At 39.9% G+C, this 17,134-nt stretch overlaps 1 protein-coding gene across 1 annotated transcript; it reads left to right on the top strand.

The window, feature by feature from the left end:
* Positions 1–13,161: 13,161 nt before the first annotated feature.
* Positions 13,162–14,543, top strand: LOC133793294 (signal recognition particle 43 kDa protein, chloroplastic). The gene has a single exon (XM_062230785.1). The coding sequence runs from the start codon at positions 13,307–13,309 to the stop codon at positions 14,450–14,452; it is 1,146 nt and encodes a 381-aa protein (XP_062086769.1). The 5' UTR covers positions 13,162–13,306; the 3' UTR covers positions 14,453–14,543.
* The last annotated feature ends 2,591 nt before the right edge of the window (positions 14,544–17,134 follow it).

The raw sequence follows: 17,134 nt of genomic DNA, 5'->3' as shown, positions 1-17,134 counted from the left end.
GTCCTGGATGATTATTATGATCGTTGTTGATATTATACCGTATCCTATTGTGTTTTCTTGCTGGGCCTTGGCTCATGGGTGCTACGTGGTGCAGGTAAAGGAAAGGAAAAGCTTGGCCAGCCTTGAGTGGAGAGCTTGGGCCGATGTGATGTACATACAGGGCCGCTTGACCGCCACGGTCAAGGAGTTCTCAGAGGGACTAGGGGTTTACCCTATTTTTGCCGCTTAGGCCGGCGGAGTTTGTAAATTTGAAACTGTAGCGACTCTTTTGTATTACGAACTACTTGTAAACATTTTGAAAGGCTCATGAGCAGTTTATTTACCTAATGAAATGTACCCTTTCCTTTTACTGGTTTTCCACCTTAACCTGATAATAACACTTAGATCACGTTTTTAGCCAAAGGACTCGGGTAGCGAGTCAAATTTCCGGTTCACCATTCTCCGTAACTGTTCTGGGGTAGCCAGGGCGTTACAACTTGGTATCAGAGCAATGCCAAGGTTAGGGTTCCTGTAGACTGGCTGGGTATGTACACACATCGTCGAAGACAAGCTCGACTCATGGTTTGGTAACTATATAAGTGGTTACATGTATAATTGTTTAAATGTGATATATATGCTTTACCTGTGTGCATGAGGTATTATGTTGAGCTTGTGCCCTGAGATATTATATCTTCAGCAAATGTGTACTAATTAGTACTGAGATTGCTGGTGCCTGCTTATTAGCATGGTTGTTTATAAGTTATTATGTGATACATGCTGAGTGCTGAGTGCCATAAACATGTATCTGATTGTGAATACTGACTGACTGTGGAATGTAATAGTTGTCTGTTGTTCTTGGACCGTGAGGCGGCAAGAGGTTTAGTTATTACTACCTGACTGGCCGTATTGATTATTGTTTCAGTAAGGTATCAGTGACAGAATGAGCTCAGGACAGACAGACATGTCAGCTGGCCAGAGTGATCCAGGCCAGAATAATAACAGTCAGGGTCAAGAGAATGACCAATCTCAGGTTCCACAGCCAGCACCTGCAAACTGGCAACAGTTGTTTAACGATTTGCAGGCTACAGTGTTAAAACAGGGAGAGGAGCTTCGTCTCCTAAGACAGCAGCAAGTGCCTGTAGTGGCCAGTGTTGCAGAGGCACCTTCTGTGTCAGTGCCAGTTATTGGGCCACTGCCTGGGGTTGAAAACAGATTGGAACCTCTTTATGAGCGGTTCAGGAAACAGCAACCTCCTGTGTTTGAAGGCAGTGCCGATCCTACCAAAGCTGAACAATGGATGAGCATGCTTACCACTATGCTTGACTTTATGAGGGTAGTTGGTAATGAGAGGGTGGCCTGTGCTGCCTATATGTTTCGGGAAGATGCCCGGATATGGTGGGAAGTGGTTGGCCAGACCAAGGATGTTAATCTCCTGAGCTGGGAGGAATTTCAGACCTTGTTCAATGAAAAGTATTACAATGACGCCATTAGAGCGGCGAAGGCTGATGAATTTATGAGGCTACTTCAGGGAAACTTATCAGTGACCGAGTATGCCTTAAGGTTTGACCGTTTGGCTAAGTTTGCCAAGGAGTTGGTGCCCACTGATGGGACCAGGAGAGAGCGTTTCCTACAGGGGCTACAGCCCAGGTTAGCCCGAGATGTGCGCATCACCACTGTGGCAGGAGTGACTACTTATGCACAGGCGGTGGAGAAAGCACTTACAGCTGAAACTGCAGAGATTAAGATCTGGCGTGAGAATGCAGCCAGAAGAGATTTCAGGAGGCCAGGTCCTCCATTTATGGGTTCTGGTAGGGGTGTTGGCCCCAATGATCAGAAGAGGAAGGTTCCTGACACCTTCCCAGTTTCAGGTCCTGACAGGAGACCTCGTGGTGTTACAATAGGTCGTCCTGGGGGCAGTGAAGCCTGGAAGTCCTATCCTGAGTGTCCTAGATGCAAGAGGCATCACTTGGGAGAGTGTAAGGCAAGGGCCTGCTTCTCTTGTGGAGCAGTAGGTCATCTGAAAAAGGATTGCCCTAAGGCAAGAAAGGAAGAGCCCAGGAAGGCAGATAGCTCGGCCCCAGCGCGAGTGTTTGCTTTGACTCAAGCAGAAGCTGAGGCTTCGCCCTCAGTTGTTACAGGTCAGCTTCTTAGTGCAGGAATTGTTTATAATGTATTGATTGACTCAGGTGCTACACATTCCTTTGTTGCGAGTAGTGTTATTGATAGATTGTGTAGACCTTGTGATTTCTATGCTGTGGGGTTTGGTACTTTGTTACCCACTGGGGAGCTGGTTGTATCCAGGAGGTGGGTCAGATCTTTGCCAGTGATTGTAGAGGGCAGAGAGTTGTCAGTGGATCTTATAGAGTTGGTTATGACTGACTTCGATATGATACTGGGTATGGACTGGTTAGCCAAGTATGGGGCAACCATTGACTGCAGAAGGAAGATGGTCACCTTTGAGCCTGAGGGTGAGGATCCTTTTGTATTTGTTGGTACTGTGCATGGACCCCGTATTCCTATGATTTCTGCATTGAGGGCTAGGGATCTGTTGCAAGGGGGTTGCATTGGATTCTTAGCCAGTGTGGTTGATACCACCAAGGTCGTGCTAGTGGGACCAGAGGATACTAGACTTGTGTGTGAGTTTCTGGATGTGTTTCCAGAGGATTTGCCAGGGTTGCCACCACACAGAGAGATTGAGTTCGTTATAGAATTGGCCCCAGGGACGGAGCCAGTGTCTAGAGCACCATACAGAATGGCCCCAGCTGAGTTGAAAGAATTAAAGGTACAGTTGCAAGAGTTGTTGGACTTAGGTTTTATCAGACCTAGCTTTTCACCTTGGGGTGCGCCAGTTCTGTTTGTGAAGAAGAAAGATGGTTCTCTGAGGATGTGTATAGATTACAGGGAACTGAATAAGTTGACAATTAAGAACCGGTATCCTTTGCCAAGGATAGACGATCTGTTTGATCAGTTGCAGGGTAAGACGGTATTCTCTAAGATCGACCTTCGTTCTGGTTATCATCAGTTGAGGGTCAAGGAGGGAGACATACCGAAGACCGCTTTTCGCACTAGGTATGGGCATTACGAGTTTCTAGTTATGTCCTTTGGATTGACTAATGCCCCTGCTGCTTTCATGGATATGATGAACAGAGTGTTCAAGGATTATTTAGACCAGTTTGTGATCGTCTTTATCGATGATATTCTGGTGTATTCTCAGACTGAGTTAGAGCATGAGCAGCATCTGAGGTTGGTTCTACAGAGGTTGAGGGAACACAGATTGTTTGCAAAGTTCAAGAAATGTGAATTCTGGTTGTCTCAGGTGTCCTTCCTTGGGCACATTGTTGGTAAGGAGGGGATTACAGTTGATCCAGCAAAGATTGAAGCGGTCAGAGATTGGCCAAGGCCAAAGAATGCTTCTGAGATTAGGAGTTTCCTTGGGTTGGCAGGGTATTACAAACGTTTTGTGGAGGGGTTCTCAAAGATTACTACTTCGTTGACTGAGTTGACACGCAAAGGTCAGAAGTTTGTGTGGTCAGACAAATGTGAGAACAGCTTCCAGGAGTTGAAACAGAGGTTGATTACAGCTCCAGTTCTGAGTCTTCCTACAGATCAAGAGAAGTTTGTGATATACTGCGATGCTTCTCATCAGGGTTTGGGCTGTGTTTTGATGCAATCAGAGAGAGTTATAGCTTATGCTTCTCGTCAGCTGAAGGAGTACGAGAAGAGGTATCCTACCCATGATTTAGAGTTGGCGGCGGTGGTTTTCGCTTTAAAGATTTGGAGGCACTTTCTCTATGGAGAGAAGTGTGAGATTTATACAGACCACAAGAGCCTAAAGTATTTCTTTACTCAGAAAGACTTGAACATGAGGCAGAGGCGTTGGCTAGAGTTAGTGAAAGATTACGATTGTGAGATTTTGTATCACCCAGGGAAAGCCAACGTGGTAGCAGATGCTTTAAGCCGGAAGGGTCCGGGACAGATTCATGGTATCAGGCTGATAGCCAGGGAGTTAGCTGATGATATGACCAGAGCTGGTATAGAGTTGCTGGTGGGCCAGTTGGCCAATGTTACGCTACAGTCTACGCTGCTAGAGAGGATTAAAGAGGGTCAGTTGAGTGATCCACAGCTGATCAGGATTAGAGAGGATGTCTTGGCTGGAGCATCCAGGGATTATACAGTGTCTGATTTGGGGTTATTGAGATACAAAGGACGGATATGTGTTCCGTTAGACACTGCATTGAGGCGGGAGATTCTGGATGAATCTCATACTACACCTTACTCTTTGCATCCAGGCACCACGAAGATGTATCAGGATGTGAGATCGTTGTATTGGTGGCCAGGGGTGAAGAGAGATGTAGTAGAGTACGTGGCTAAGTGCTTGACTTGTCAACAGGTCAAGGCTGAGCATCAAAGGCCGGCAGGGTTATTGCAGCCTTTGGATATCCCAGAGTGGAAGTGGGAAGACATCACAATGGACTTTGTGGTGGGCTTGCCCAGGACTGTTGGTCAGCATGATTCCATTTGGGTGATAGTGGATCGCTATACCAAGTCAGCTCACTTTCTACCAGTGAGGACTACTTATACTGTTGACCAGTATGCAGATCTCTATGTGAGAGAGATTGTGCGTCTCCATGGAGCTCCTAGGTCGATCGTGTCTGATCGGGACCCTACATTCACTTCCAAGTTTTTGAAGAGTTTACAGACAGCCATGGGTACACGACTGAAGTTCAGTACAGCTTATCATCCTCAGACAGATGGGCAATCTGAGAGGACGATCCAGATATTGGAAGACATGCTGCGAGCATGTGTGCTGGACTTTGGTGGATCATGGAGTAAGTATTTGCCTTTGATAGAGTTCTCCTATAATAACAGTTACCAGTCTACCATTGGTGTTGCACCTTATGAGATGCTGTATGGTAGGAAGTGTAGATCTCCCATTCATTGGGATGAGACAGGTGAAAGGAGATACTTAGGTCCTGAGGCAGTTCAGAGGACCAGTGAGGCTATTGATAAGATTAGAGCTCGGATGCTTACTTCTCAGAGTAGACAGAAGAGCTATGCAGATCCCAAACGCAGGAACGTGGAGTTCCAGGTAGGAGACTATGTCTTCCTTAGAGTCTCGCCATGGAAAGGGGTGAGAAGGTTTGGGAAGAAAGGCAAGCTGAGTCCCAGGTTTGTAGGTCCATTTGAGATCCTGGAGAGGATTGGTCAAGTAGCTTACAGGCTAGCTTTGCCTCCGGCGTTGTCAGCCATGCATAATGTATTCCATGTATCCGCTCTTCGGAGGTATGTATCTGATGAGAGACATGTTTTGAGTTATGAGGATCTGGAGCTTGAGCCAGATCTCTCCTTTGAGGAGCAGCCTGTTCAGATACTTGATCAGAAGGATAAGGTCCTCAGGAACAAGACAATACCTTTGGTTAAGGTATTGTGGAGGAACAGCAGGGTCGAGGAAGCGACCTGGGAGCTGGAGTCTGATATGAGGAGTCAGTATCCCGAGCTGTTCAGGTAAATTTCGAGGACGAAATTTCTGTAAGGAGGGGATAGTTGTAATGCCCCGGATTCCCTAATGTGGTTTAACGGCTGGATTAGTAGGCCGGGAGGGCCATAATTGCTTAATTATGCTGTTAAACGTGTTTATGAATGTTTATGAGAATTATATTATAATATAATGTTAATTGTATGCATGTCGGTGATATATGTTGAGACCACATTATGATGTGGGTTTGTTCGAGCTGTTCGACATGAGACGATCGTAGATGATTGATTAGCGGTTTAGTCACAACGGGATTAAGTGTCGGGACTTGGTTTGAGTCTCGGGGTGATTTTGATGATTAGAGCGTTACCGGGAGATAAAGGGTAACGGGATGTGAATTATTGGTGTTTATGATTTTCGAGAATAACGGGAATTGGAGAGCGTTAATTATGATTAACGAGTTAGGAGGGAAGTACCAAAAATGCCCTTGGGAGTCTTTAGAAACCATTAATTGACCTAGGGGTAAAATGGTCATTTCACCCCTAGGATAGATATAACCTTTGTTGGCTGAAGAAAATGTTGGAAAACAGAGTATGTAAAAAGAGTCCTCCCGTATTTTTTTCTCTTCACTGTTCTTTGTGATTTCTGAACCAACTTTGAGGATTCTAGCTTGGGAAGCAAGCCTTGGGAGATTGGGGGTATGTTCCACTAGTGAAGGCCATCATAAGCCAAGCTTTGGGTAAGTTTCTAACCATAGTTTCTTTGGTTTGCTCTGTTTTAGTTTTGTTTTGCAGCTGAAATGTTTAGGGTGAATTCATGGGTTTTTTTGGGAGTTTTGGCTAGGGTTCCCATGCTTGTGATGTTTGGGATGTGTTGGGATGGTTTTTGGGTTCATTTTGCATCAAGAATAGGCTTTGGAAGCTTGGGAATCGAGTTAGAATCGAAGGAGATGAAGAAGGTCGGTTCAGGGGTGTTCTAGGCTGGAGGTAGCGCTACAGCGCCCACCCTAGGGCGCTATAGCACTCCTCAGGAGGGTTTCTGGCACTTGGGCGGTTCTGAGTATAGCGCTGTAGCGCTAGGGGTTGAGCGCTGTAGCGCTACCCTGTTCCTTCCAAACCCCGTTTTGAGTGTTTTTAAGGGTTTTTGACTTGGGGTTTCAATCCTTAAGGCCCGGGATCGATTCTACTCACCGTGTGGGCATGTTTCGAGGTCCCGAGGATGGTGCTTAGGTTAAGACCCTATTATTGTGGATTCTCATTAATGGAGGTTATAATTGGTTGTGATTAGGTAACCGTTAAGGAGCTAAAAGACCGATCGTTCTCAGGGGTCGTCTTTATTATACTTCTCGCTCGAACTTGAGGTAAGAAAACAGTGTATGGACACAGTTGCACCCTGTACAGGTATATGACATGCATGGTTTGATATTGAGGCATGTTGTTTGTTATATGTGAACGTGGATTTCATATTAAATGCTAATGAATGATGATCACCTGTTTAAGACACTGACTAATCAGGGACCGACTCTAAAGTCGATGATCACGCATTGAATGACTCTATGGCATTAATGCGGGACCGGCCCTAAGGTTGATGAACTTATAAGTGCTTGCCTGGTCTACGACCAGATGACTATAGCCAAGGTATATGACCCCGGTGACCGTTTGTCACGTGGCTAAGGGACGTTGTCCATAGTTTTGACTCTAGAGTCGTGAGGAAGGTTATGTTGGTGACCAATCACCATGCACCTGTCCTGAACAAACTTATGAATGAAACACTTATCGATTAAGCCCTGGTGACCCTATCGTCACATGGCTAGAGGGAGCGATGCTCATTACTGTGACTTTTGGCTATTGTCACCTATTTGTTGAACTGATAGTCCTGGATGATTATTATGATCGTTGTTGATATTATACCGTATCCTATTGTGTTTTCTTGCTGGGCCTTGGCTCATGGGTGCTACGTGGTGCAGGTAAAGGAAAGGAAAAGCTTGGCCAGCCTTGAGTGGAGAGCTTGGGCCGATGTGATGTACATACAGGGCCGCTTGACCGCCACGGTCAAGGAGTTCTCAGAGGGACTAGGGGTTTACCCTATTTTTGCCGCTTAGGCCGGCGGAGTTTGTAAATTTGAAACTGTAGCGACTCTTTTGTATTACAAACTACTTGTAAACATTTTGAAAGGCTCATGAGCAGTTTATTTACCTAATGAAATGTACCCTTTCCTTTTACTGGTTTTCCACCTTAACCTGATAATAACACTTAGATCACGTTTTTAGCCAAAGGACTCGGGTAGCGAGTCAAATTTCCGGTTCACCGTTCTCCGTAACTGTTCTGGGGTAGCCAGGGCGTTACAGACAATGTATCTTTACCATACTTCAAAGTGTCCCTCAGATTATCATAGGCCTTCGGGAATGAGTTCAATAGAAAGATTGCTTGATCCTCTTCTTCAATCTTTACATCAATTGACTCCAAATCTGATACAAGCTTGGTGAAGTCGTCTATATTATCATCAATGGACTTGGATTCCTCCATCTTGAATCCATAGAATCTTTGTTTGAGATAGATTCGATTTGGTAATGCCTTGGTCATGTACAATTGTTCTAACTTCTTCCACATATAATGAGTTGTTTCTTCTTTGATTACTTTCCTCAAAACTTGATCATTCAAACTCAGAATGATTTTGTTCTTTTCCTTTTTCAGCACCTCTGCCTTGTTTTCCAACTTAGCCATCTTACTTAGCCATCTTACTTTCTTCTTGTAGGGCTTCTTCACATCCAAGATTACCCATATGAGCCATCATCTTTGCACACCATAGACCGAAATTATTCTTGCCATCAAATTTGTCCACCTCAAACTTGGAAGTCGACATATTGAAGAGAATTGCTCCTGGCCAGCGAACAAGTTCTCAATTGCGGAAGTACTTCGAAGTTCTTGATCTTTCTTGGAGAAAATCACAGTCGAAGATGGTGAAGAATGCAGCCACTTTAAAACCTGGCTCTGATACCAGTTATTGGGGATTAGGACCTGCACAACACAGTCAATTAAGTGCACAAAGAATAGCAACAAGGAAGAACAAGTAATAGACAATTAAACAAACCCAAATTAATCAAAAGTAAAACACAAAAGAAATAACACCAAGAATACTTGGTTCAGATACAACCAATTTGGTTGATCCTACATTCAAGGCTAGGCAGCAATGCCTAAGTCAAATACACTATATCTGAAACTATATTACAGCCTCCAAGCTCTCAAGATTACAACAACACTCATCCAACTTCTCTTGAAAACATTCTCTCACTTGAGTATTACAATACAGTTCTTTCTCTCAGCTAAAACTCTCAGAAATTGAATATATTTATGTTGATCAGGCCTAAAACTATATATAGGGTTGAGATACAAGAACTAAAGAGTCAAACAGAAAATTAACAGTAACTTACAACAATCTGTTATTCTGTTACGAATTACTAGTGTTCACGCATATGCGACTAGAGAAAACATAGATGTAACTGAAAACTGCAGACTACTGTGAGCTGTCATTTTACTAATCTTTTGATTGGTTGAGGAAAGAAGTCACAATCTTCACATAATATGATTAGGATGATATGATAACTCAAACTTTTTGCTAATGAGATGAGCAAGAATTGCAAAAGCCATCTTTGTATTAACGCCTCCTATTTTTTTGACTTCCTTCCTTGCATTTGGTCCACCTCTATTAATTTCTATCTTCAATATTTTTCATTAAAATAAGAAATATTCACAATATTTTAGGGCTTATTGGTATTAGATTTGAAAATTATTTTATCATTTTGAAAACACGACATATGGACCCCACAAAAATTATTGATTGGTTGTCTATTTTCAAAATCTGTGTTCAAGTACAACTTTCAATTTTAGACTATTTCACTTTTTTCTGAGTATTTACTCATTTGATCCAATAACCTAAAATCATATTTCAACCCTTCCTCGCTTTTATTTTTTCCCGTTATCTCATCTATGCTTCCATTCGCATCGTCTTCTTCCTCTTCTCCATTATTGTTCATCATCAAACTTAGACGCAGGGGACGAGTTCTTAGTCGTGGTGTAGCCATTCCCTTCAAGATAAAATTTGTATAAATTCACACTTATGTCACCCATCTATCCATCCACCAACTCCGCCTGTAGATGAATATGAGGTGTTTGTTTCTCTATTAGTACCTAATATCTTTGATTTTACATATATATGCTGGTGTTTTGACTCATAGTTTAAATTTAATTGAGATGGTAAAACAAGATGTTTGAAGAACCGATATATATAATATAATATATAACTCATCATGATTAAATTACTACTCATTAGTTTGGAACAACATTTGATCTGTTCCAACTACAAGGGAATAGATTCATTTATTTTGATTTGTATTTGCGTGTGTATATATAATATTCTGACCATTGTACACATAATGTAGAGAGATGTGATCTCTATGTAATAAGTACGACAATCTGATTTGTTATGTTCTTGTTATAGGTAAACTTTGTTATGCATATTAATTGAGCTTTATATTCATCCATTAAAAGACTGATCCCTGTTTTAGTATAGGCTATGCCTGATTGATGAGTTTTGGTTAAAAAGTTCTCTTTTGGAATTTGTTGACACTACCTTTGTTAGGATATACAATTTTCGTTATTATGTGTCTAGTTCCACCTTGCTTGTGTTATGATACCATAGAAGTGAAAATGAACAGATTTTGTACTCTGCTAGTTACACCTAAGAAGTGAGAACAAACTATGAGATGACAACAATGTGCTTTAAAAAAAAACTAGTCTCAATCTCAAATTTTAATATTGTTAATATAAATTGCAATAACAAATACTTGAGGTAGTGTGGATGATGTGAAAGGCCTAAACCTAAATAAATTATGCGTAGGTTGTTGTATTATAAATGACTCACCAAAGTCACCACTCCATGTTATTTATTTTACACTAGTATTATAAAATATGTTTTGAAAGATATGTCTTACATGTTGTATGTGTCTTACACGTCCTAGTCATTTTTTTCTTCAATTTGTTGCTTGTAGTATATGGTTTGATCTTTCAAGTATTTGAGTTGAATGGTTTAAGAGAGATTGTTTCCTTTTAAAATGGCTAAGTTGTAGTATTCTCTGAAACCAAACAGTAAACCTTTGTTATATTATGATGGCACTTATAACCATTTTTTCTTTTAAATATGTTTCATGTTTATATTATTGCAACATTTCATCATTGATATTAGTTTTTCAAAATAATTTGGGATAATATATATAAAATTTTTAAATTAAGATCACCAGCTTACCATCTTTTCAAAGATAAACATTACTTAGGTATATGCTTGGTTATTTGATTAACTGTCCACAATGCAGTTGTTTCTTTCTTTTAATGCAATGAGGAACATTTTTCACGGGTTTGTACCTGGTGTGTAACAAAAAGCTTATTTACGTGACCTTAACCTAAACTTTGAGGGGAATATCAAATTTAAAGTTTATATGTATACGTAGCATGAAAACCACTTTACTTGTATTACATGTTATTTAAAAATGTTTTAGGTTTGTACTATCCTAAATAAGAACATTCCTGAATAAGAATAATTGATGAGGGAAAGTTTTTCTATTTGAGATGTGTTTTTGGAGTACTTTTGCACTGTACTCAGGCATTAAGGACGTGCAAGGTGCATCTTTAAAAATATTTTAGCACTGCAAAGAGTGTCTTTAAAACTCTTTTTTGTAGTCGGGAAGGTGCTATATATAATATATATATATATATATATATATATATATTACATTACAACCATTGTACATATTTCACGACAAATGTGCCTAGCTATAACAATAGAGCTTAATTAATTTTGAAAACAATACAACTTTTATTAAAAAAAACGAAAATTGATGTTAATGAATTATTATTATTATGAATTTAATCTGTGTACCAATTTTAAAATTTATTTTAATAAATTAAAATTTAAAATCATACAATATCAAATTAAAATAATATTTAGATTCAGCTGAACGAATCACATATTCTTATACTGATATATTTTCTACCAATCACAGATTCAATATTTTAAAATTCAAAATAGTTTCAAATATTTAACCAATCAATTTTCAAAAACATGTTTTCAATGACTAAATTAATATTTTTATTTTAGAATCAGTGTCTTTTGAAATTACAATTTTCCAATCACGACAATTTCTAATATCATTTTGAAAATATATTAGTAAGCAACATTTTAACTAAACATTCACAATGATCAACCATCCCATTCACATCTACATAAACAAACAAGCTAGCAATTTTATGTTGAAGCAATCTTTTTCTACACTTAAGGGACGACCATCCCATTCACATCTACACTTAATATTTTATAAGCTTCAAACTAACAAAAATTCAGTTCATAACAAAATATGAGAAAAATGGTAAGTTACTTGTTGAATTTAAGAATCTAAAGGGTGCTTAAACAATAGATATAACAAGCTTAATTCTAATGTTTTCATCAGTCAACCTACCGGGCAAACAGAGATAAAAAGAATGAAACTTTTTTCTTATTTGCTATTAAATAATGGACTCTTAACATTGCAATCCTAGGTGCCCAGATAATTTTTTTTTTCCAAAGCGGAGATGCAAATCAAAATCAGCGATCAAGTGCTTCTAAAAGTGTTTGTGTCAACCAAGAAAAGCATAGAGAAAAGCAGCAAACAAGTGTTGTTAGCATTAAGGATCATAAGTTTAACTGTTCTCTTCCCTAGAAAATTTCTCTCTTGGGTCACTGTTTCTCTCTCTCTCTCTCCTTTTCATCATCTTCAACCATCTATTGGTATTACCCTCTCTTCAACTTGCATGTTATATTATTCTCTTCTCCATTTTAATTTCTTGTACTGTTTGAAACTTTCTCTAGCACAAAACTCTCTGACACAACCAGAAAAGTACTCTTTAACTGTCTCTCTCATCTATTGAAACAAAAACATACGAACTTATTACATGTTTACAATAACAATGAGTAGCAATAGTACTATTACTACCACTGAGTTCAAGGACTGAGAGTAGTTCGAATCTTTCTCCTCTAGCTCACCTCCTCCATAGGAATCCAAACCCAGTTGGGGTCGGTGCCAATGTGTCAAAGAAGATGGTTAAGCGAGTCAGTGTCTCGAGCCAGATCCTGGTTTACAGGGGTTCAAATGAGGAACAGGGGCTGGGTATCTCAGACTAATACATTCATACACAATAAACTTTATATGGAAAAGCAAAATATTATAACACCTTTCTAAGAAGCACCTTATCAATCACAAAACAACTAGTATCAGAAAATAATTAGGAAATTTAACATACCGACTCTATAAAGTAGAATTCTGATGAATCAAATTATCAAATACTTCAAAAAGTTCGATAGTTTGTCCTTTCAAGAATTAAAAGAATGTTATTGTATATTTTTTTTCATTCCAAAAAAAAAAAAAAAAAGAACGCTATTTTTCTTAGGAGTCCCACGTTGGCTACCAGCCTCCAACCCAACCCACTGATGAGTTGGTGTCACTCTACACAATGGAGCCTCTAGGCCCAAAGATTGTAACCAGCCCAGCCTACAAATGGCCCAAACTTGTGTGGCCACAAATCCACGTAAAAAGGAAAATGTTCGGAAAAGAATTGGAGCCAGAAAGATATCAGAAAATGCCAACAATGTCCCACCCACACTCACTCACTCACCCGAAAACGGCCACGAATGTTGGAATGGATGTGATTTCTTATCTTCAGTCTCCTCTCTAGGATTACGCAACCAAAATGAAAGCTCCACTACTTCCTTCGTTCAAACTCACAACCCCACCAAATCACATTCATTACTTTCGAATTTCGCTCATACATGGAAGCTCTTTTCGTGAACCAGTCTCTCTCTCGCCTTAAAATACTCTCCCCAAACTTCACGACCTCTTCTTTCGCCACCCAATCTATTCGTCTCAGACCGCCCCAAAAGCGCAACCTCACGCCGGTCTCCGTCATCCAAAACGAAGAGAAACAGTTGCAAGAAGCAACGGAAACGATTATTCCGAAACAAGAATTCAACGAGGACGAGTACTATGGCGAAGTCAGTAAAATCATCGGCAGTAGAGCGCTGGAGGGTGGAACCGGAATGGAGTACCTGATAGAGTGGAAAGACGGTCATGCCCCTTCGTGGGTGCCGTCCGATTACATAGCAAAGGACGTCTTGGCTGAGTACGAGACCCCGTGGTGGACCGCAGCCAGAAAAGCCGACGAAAATGCCCTGAAGCAACTCATCGAAGCCGAAGACGGCCGTGATGTAGACGCGGTCGACTCCGACGGCCGCACGGCTCTACTCTTCGTGGCCGGGCTCGGCTCGGAGCCGTGCGTGAAGCTTTTGGCTGAAGCCGGAGCCGGCCTGGACCACCGAGATAACAGCGGCGGCTTGACGGCGCTGCACATGGCTGCTGGGTACGCCAGGCCTGGCGTGGCGAAGCTGCTACTGGAATTCGGTGCGGATCCTGAGGCGGAGGACGATAAGCGGCGGACGCCGTTGGATCTGGCAAGGGAGATTCTGAAGGTAACGCCGAAAGGGAATCCGATGCATTTTGGGAGAAGGATAGGGTTAGAGGGAGTGATTGGAGCGCTGGAAGGGGCAGTATTCGAGTACGCGGAGGTGCAGGAGATTATGGAGAAGAGAGGGAAAGGTGATAACGTAGAGTATCTGGTGAGGTGGAAAGATGGCGAAGTCAACGAATGGGTCAAAGCCAAATACGTGGCGGAGGATCTGGTGAGGGACTACGAGGCTGGGCTAGAGTACGCTGTGGCGGAGGGAGTAATGGGGAAGAGAGTTGGGGACGATGGGAAGAACGAGTATTTGATTAAATGGACGGATATTGATGAAGCCACGTGGGAGCCTGAGGAGAATGTTGATCCTGATTTGATTAAGGAGTTTGAGGATAGTCAAAGTGGTCAAAATGGTACATTCAATGTCGACTTCCACACCCAGACGAATAAAGATGGGCAATGATTTTTCTTTTTGTATGGCTAATTTTGATGTATATTGATTATCATGATAACAGAGTCCGTATTGATTAAATAATTAATTAAGATTAGTAGAAGGAGATTATGGGTTCCTTGATTATCGCACTGATTGAGATTTGATTTAAACCGCATAAATGATTTAGCAATAGTTATTATTTTCGTCAATATTCAATTCGGTGGAGGATCGAAGCCAAATAGTATTAAGGGTGTTTGGAATGCCAAGTTCTAATTAGAATGGAGTGGAATTCATATTAATTACTCAATTTGATATATTTGTTTCTCATAATCCTATGAGAATTATGTATAATTACATTGTAATAATTAATTACTATTAATTTTAAATAATATTTATTTTTATTTTTTTGTAATTACTAATGTTTTTATAATAATAATTTATAAATAATTATCACTAAATATCTAAACATATTTTGTATTTTAAAATATAATATAATTACTTTTATATATATAATTATTACTTTAATTATTACATAACCTAATTATTACGTAATTATTTCTAAACACATCCTAACTGACTTTTGTTTGGAATGGACAAAATCATATCTATGAATGAAAGGGAACCATGGTGGAGGTAATTAATAGTTTGACATTTTGAGCAAAAGAAATTTGGAAACAATAGAGACTAGGGCAGATCACGCAAGTATGGTTTTTCAACAACATAAATTTTGGGGACCAGACCAGACGTTATTGTTTGAGAAAATTTAGACCGTGAGGTCACAGTGAGTCTGACTAATAAAAAGACGTAGTAGATTAAAACATTAATCTAGCTAGGAGAAATGAGATTAGTAGATATGGCATGGATTGTAGGATGATAGATATCAATGGTCAGGAATTGATAATCACGTGGTATGATCAGAGTCTGCGAGCATATCACGCAATAAATCTAGTTTCGCATACACCTCTAGGCAGACGGTAGTTGCATATAAATAGGTAGCTGCAATTAGGTTTTAGCTCACTGGATTTTATCGCCATACCAGGTATTAGAAAGGGAAAGGCTTGGATCGATGGGCCCCGGCCTATAATCATAGCAGTACGTTGAAAAGCCAAATATAATAATTGTTTTCTGATATTTAAGAAAAAAAAACATTCTACTCATTTTAACTAAATTATAAAATCTTTCTTCACATTAAAGACTACAAAGATTTGTACATAATTATAAAAGAATGTTGTATTAAATTTTAGTGAAAAATTAATACAGTTAAAAAAATACAGAAACATGCTAAGTTATATATTTTTTTTAAATAATCAAAATGAGATATCCATAAATTCATCTTGTGTTTTTTAAAAGTTTTTATTCAAAATCTATTTTGATTTCGGTTGTGGTAAAGATTTTTTTTTTCCATTTCACTTTTTACTTGTATTATACCTTGTACGCCTGAGTATCAGCACGTACTTTGTTGAGGCAGCTCGGGAGAAACGAACTAATAAAGAGCCATAACCGAGGTGCAACGTGTTCACTGTTCATCCGGAAAAATTTGGTACGATCCCCTAAACAAATAGCTCAAGCTGGCGGATCGTTTAGCTGTTTATCACTTGGAACCATTGTCAACATGGCATCAAAAGACACGAGCTAGCACTATATTAAGCTCGTGGTACATCAGAGGCCTGACATATCCCAAGATCTTTATAAAGTCAACCACGCAATATAAACGTACATATAACAGACATCACGTGTCTGTTTTGTTCTCGAATTCTCGGATACGCAATATAAACGTGCGTGATCAGACATCCCACACCTGATTTAGGCCATGCGGCCCATTATCCATTTTTACCTACTGATTAGACCACACTTCAGTGTAAGGTTTAGATATTAATCATCAGTGTCACAGAGATGACGTGAGGGATAAAGAGATCACGGGATGACCCCAATGCCTACTCAGAGATCATTCTCCTATAAATACCAAGACCCTGGGTAGTGCAAAGGGTTGGATTCTTCTTGTAAGGCAAATACTCTGTAAAAATAACAAGAAAAGAGAAACAGTAATAATATTGACTCGTGGACTAGGGGATTTTAACTTCCGAACCACGTAAAAAGGAGGGATCACTTTTCTTCTCTTGATAATTCATTGCCAGCATCCTTAAGTATTATCATTTTCTTATTACGGTTTACCATTAAGCACTAATCCATCCTAGTTATTCATACAATTCACTGTTGGCGAAAAACCGCGTCAACATACCTAAATTTCAAGAATGAATAAATAGTCTCGAAATGTAGGCTCAAATATAACAAGTGTTGGTTGTACACTTGTATAAGTTGACATGATTCCAAGTCTGGTTAGTTATTAACACCCAAGCATGAGTTATATTGTTTGAGCTTAAGTTGCAGGCTCGAAGGCACGGATCTTTTTTTAAGAATGAGTTCGACAAAACCACTAGACGAGGAGGAGGTTGACTGGAATAACGAGCTCGAAGTCTGGATCGGTCTCGAAAAGCACATCAGCCTTACAATCGAGCTCAGCGACGCGTTTTGCACACGACAAATGTTAGGAAATCCCTATTCCTTAGGGAATTGTTGTTATTAGTTATTAAATCCCAATTATTATGGGATATTATGTAATTAATGTATTTATTTGCATTTATTTCAAATTTGAATGATTGATTGTAACTTCCCGAAATAAAGAGAAGATTTTTGTCAACCAGGTCTATAAAT

This window comes from Humulus lupulus, chromosome 1, assembly GCF_963169125.1.
Source record: "Humulus lupulus chromosome 1, drHumLupu1.1, whole genome shotgun sequence".
NCBI classification, from domain to species: domain Eukaryota; kingdom Viridiplantae; phylum Streptophyta; class Magnoliopsida; order Rosales; family Cannabaceae; genus Humulus; species Humulus lupulus.
The sequence above is the reverse complement of the archived record's forward strand: the minus strand, read 5'-3'. Positions and strand labels throughout refer to the sequence as shown.

Coding starts and splice junctions, on each gene's coding strand:
- LOC133793294 (XM_062230785.1), top strand. CDS start 13,307: ATGGAAGCTCTTTTCGTGAACCAGTCTCTCTCTCGCCTTAAAATACTC.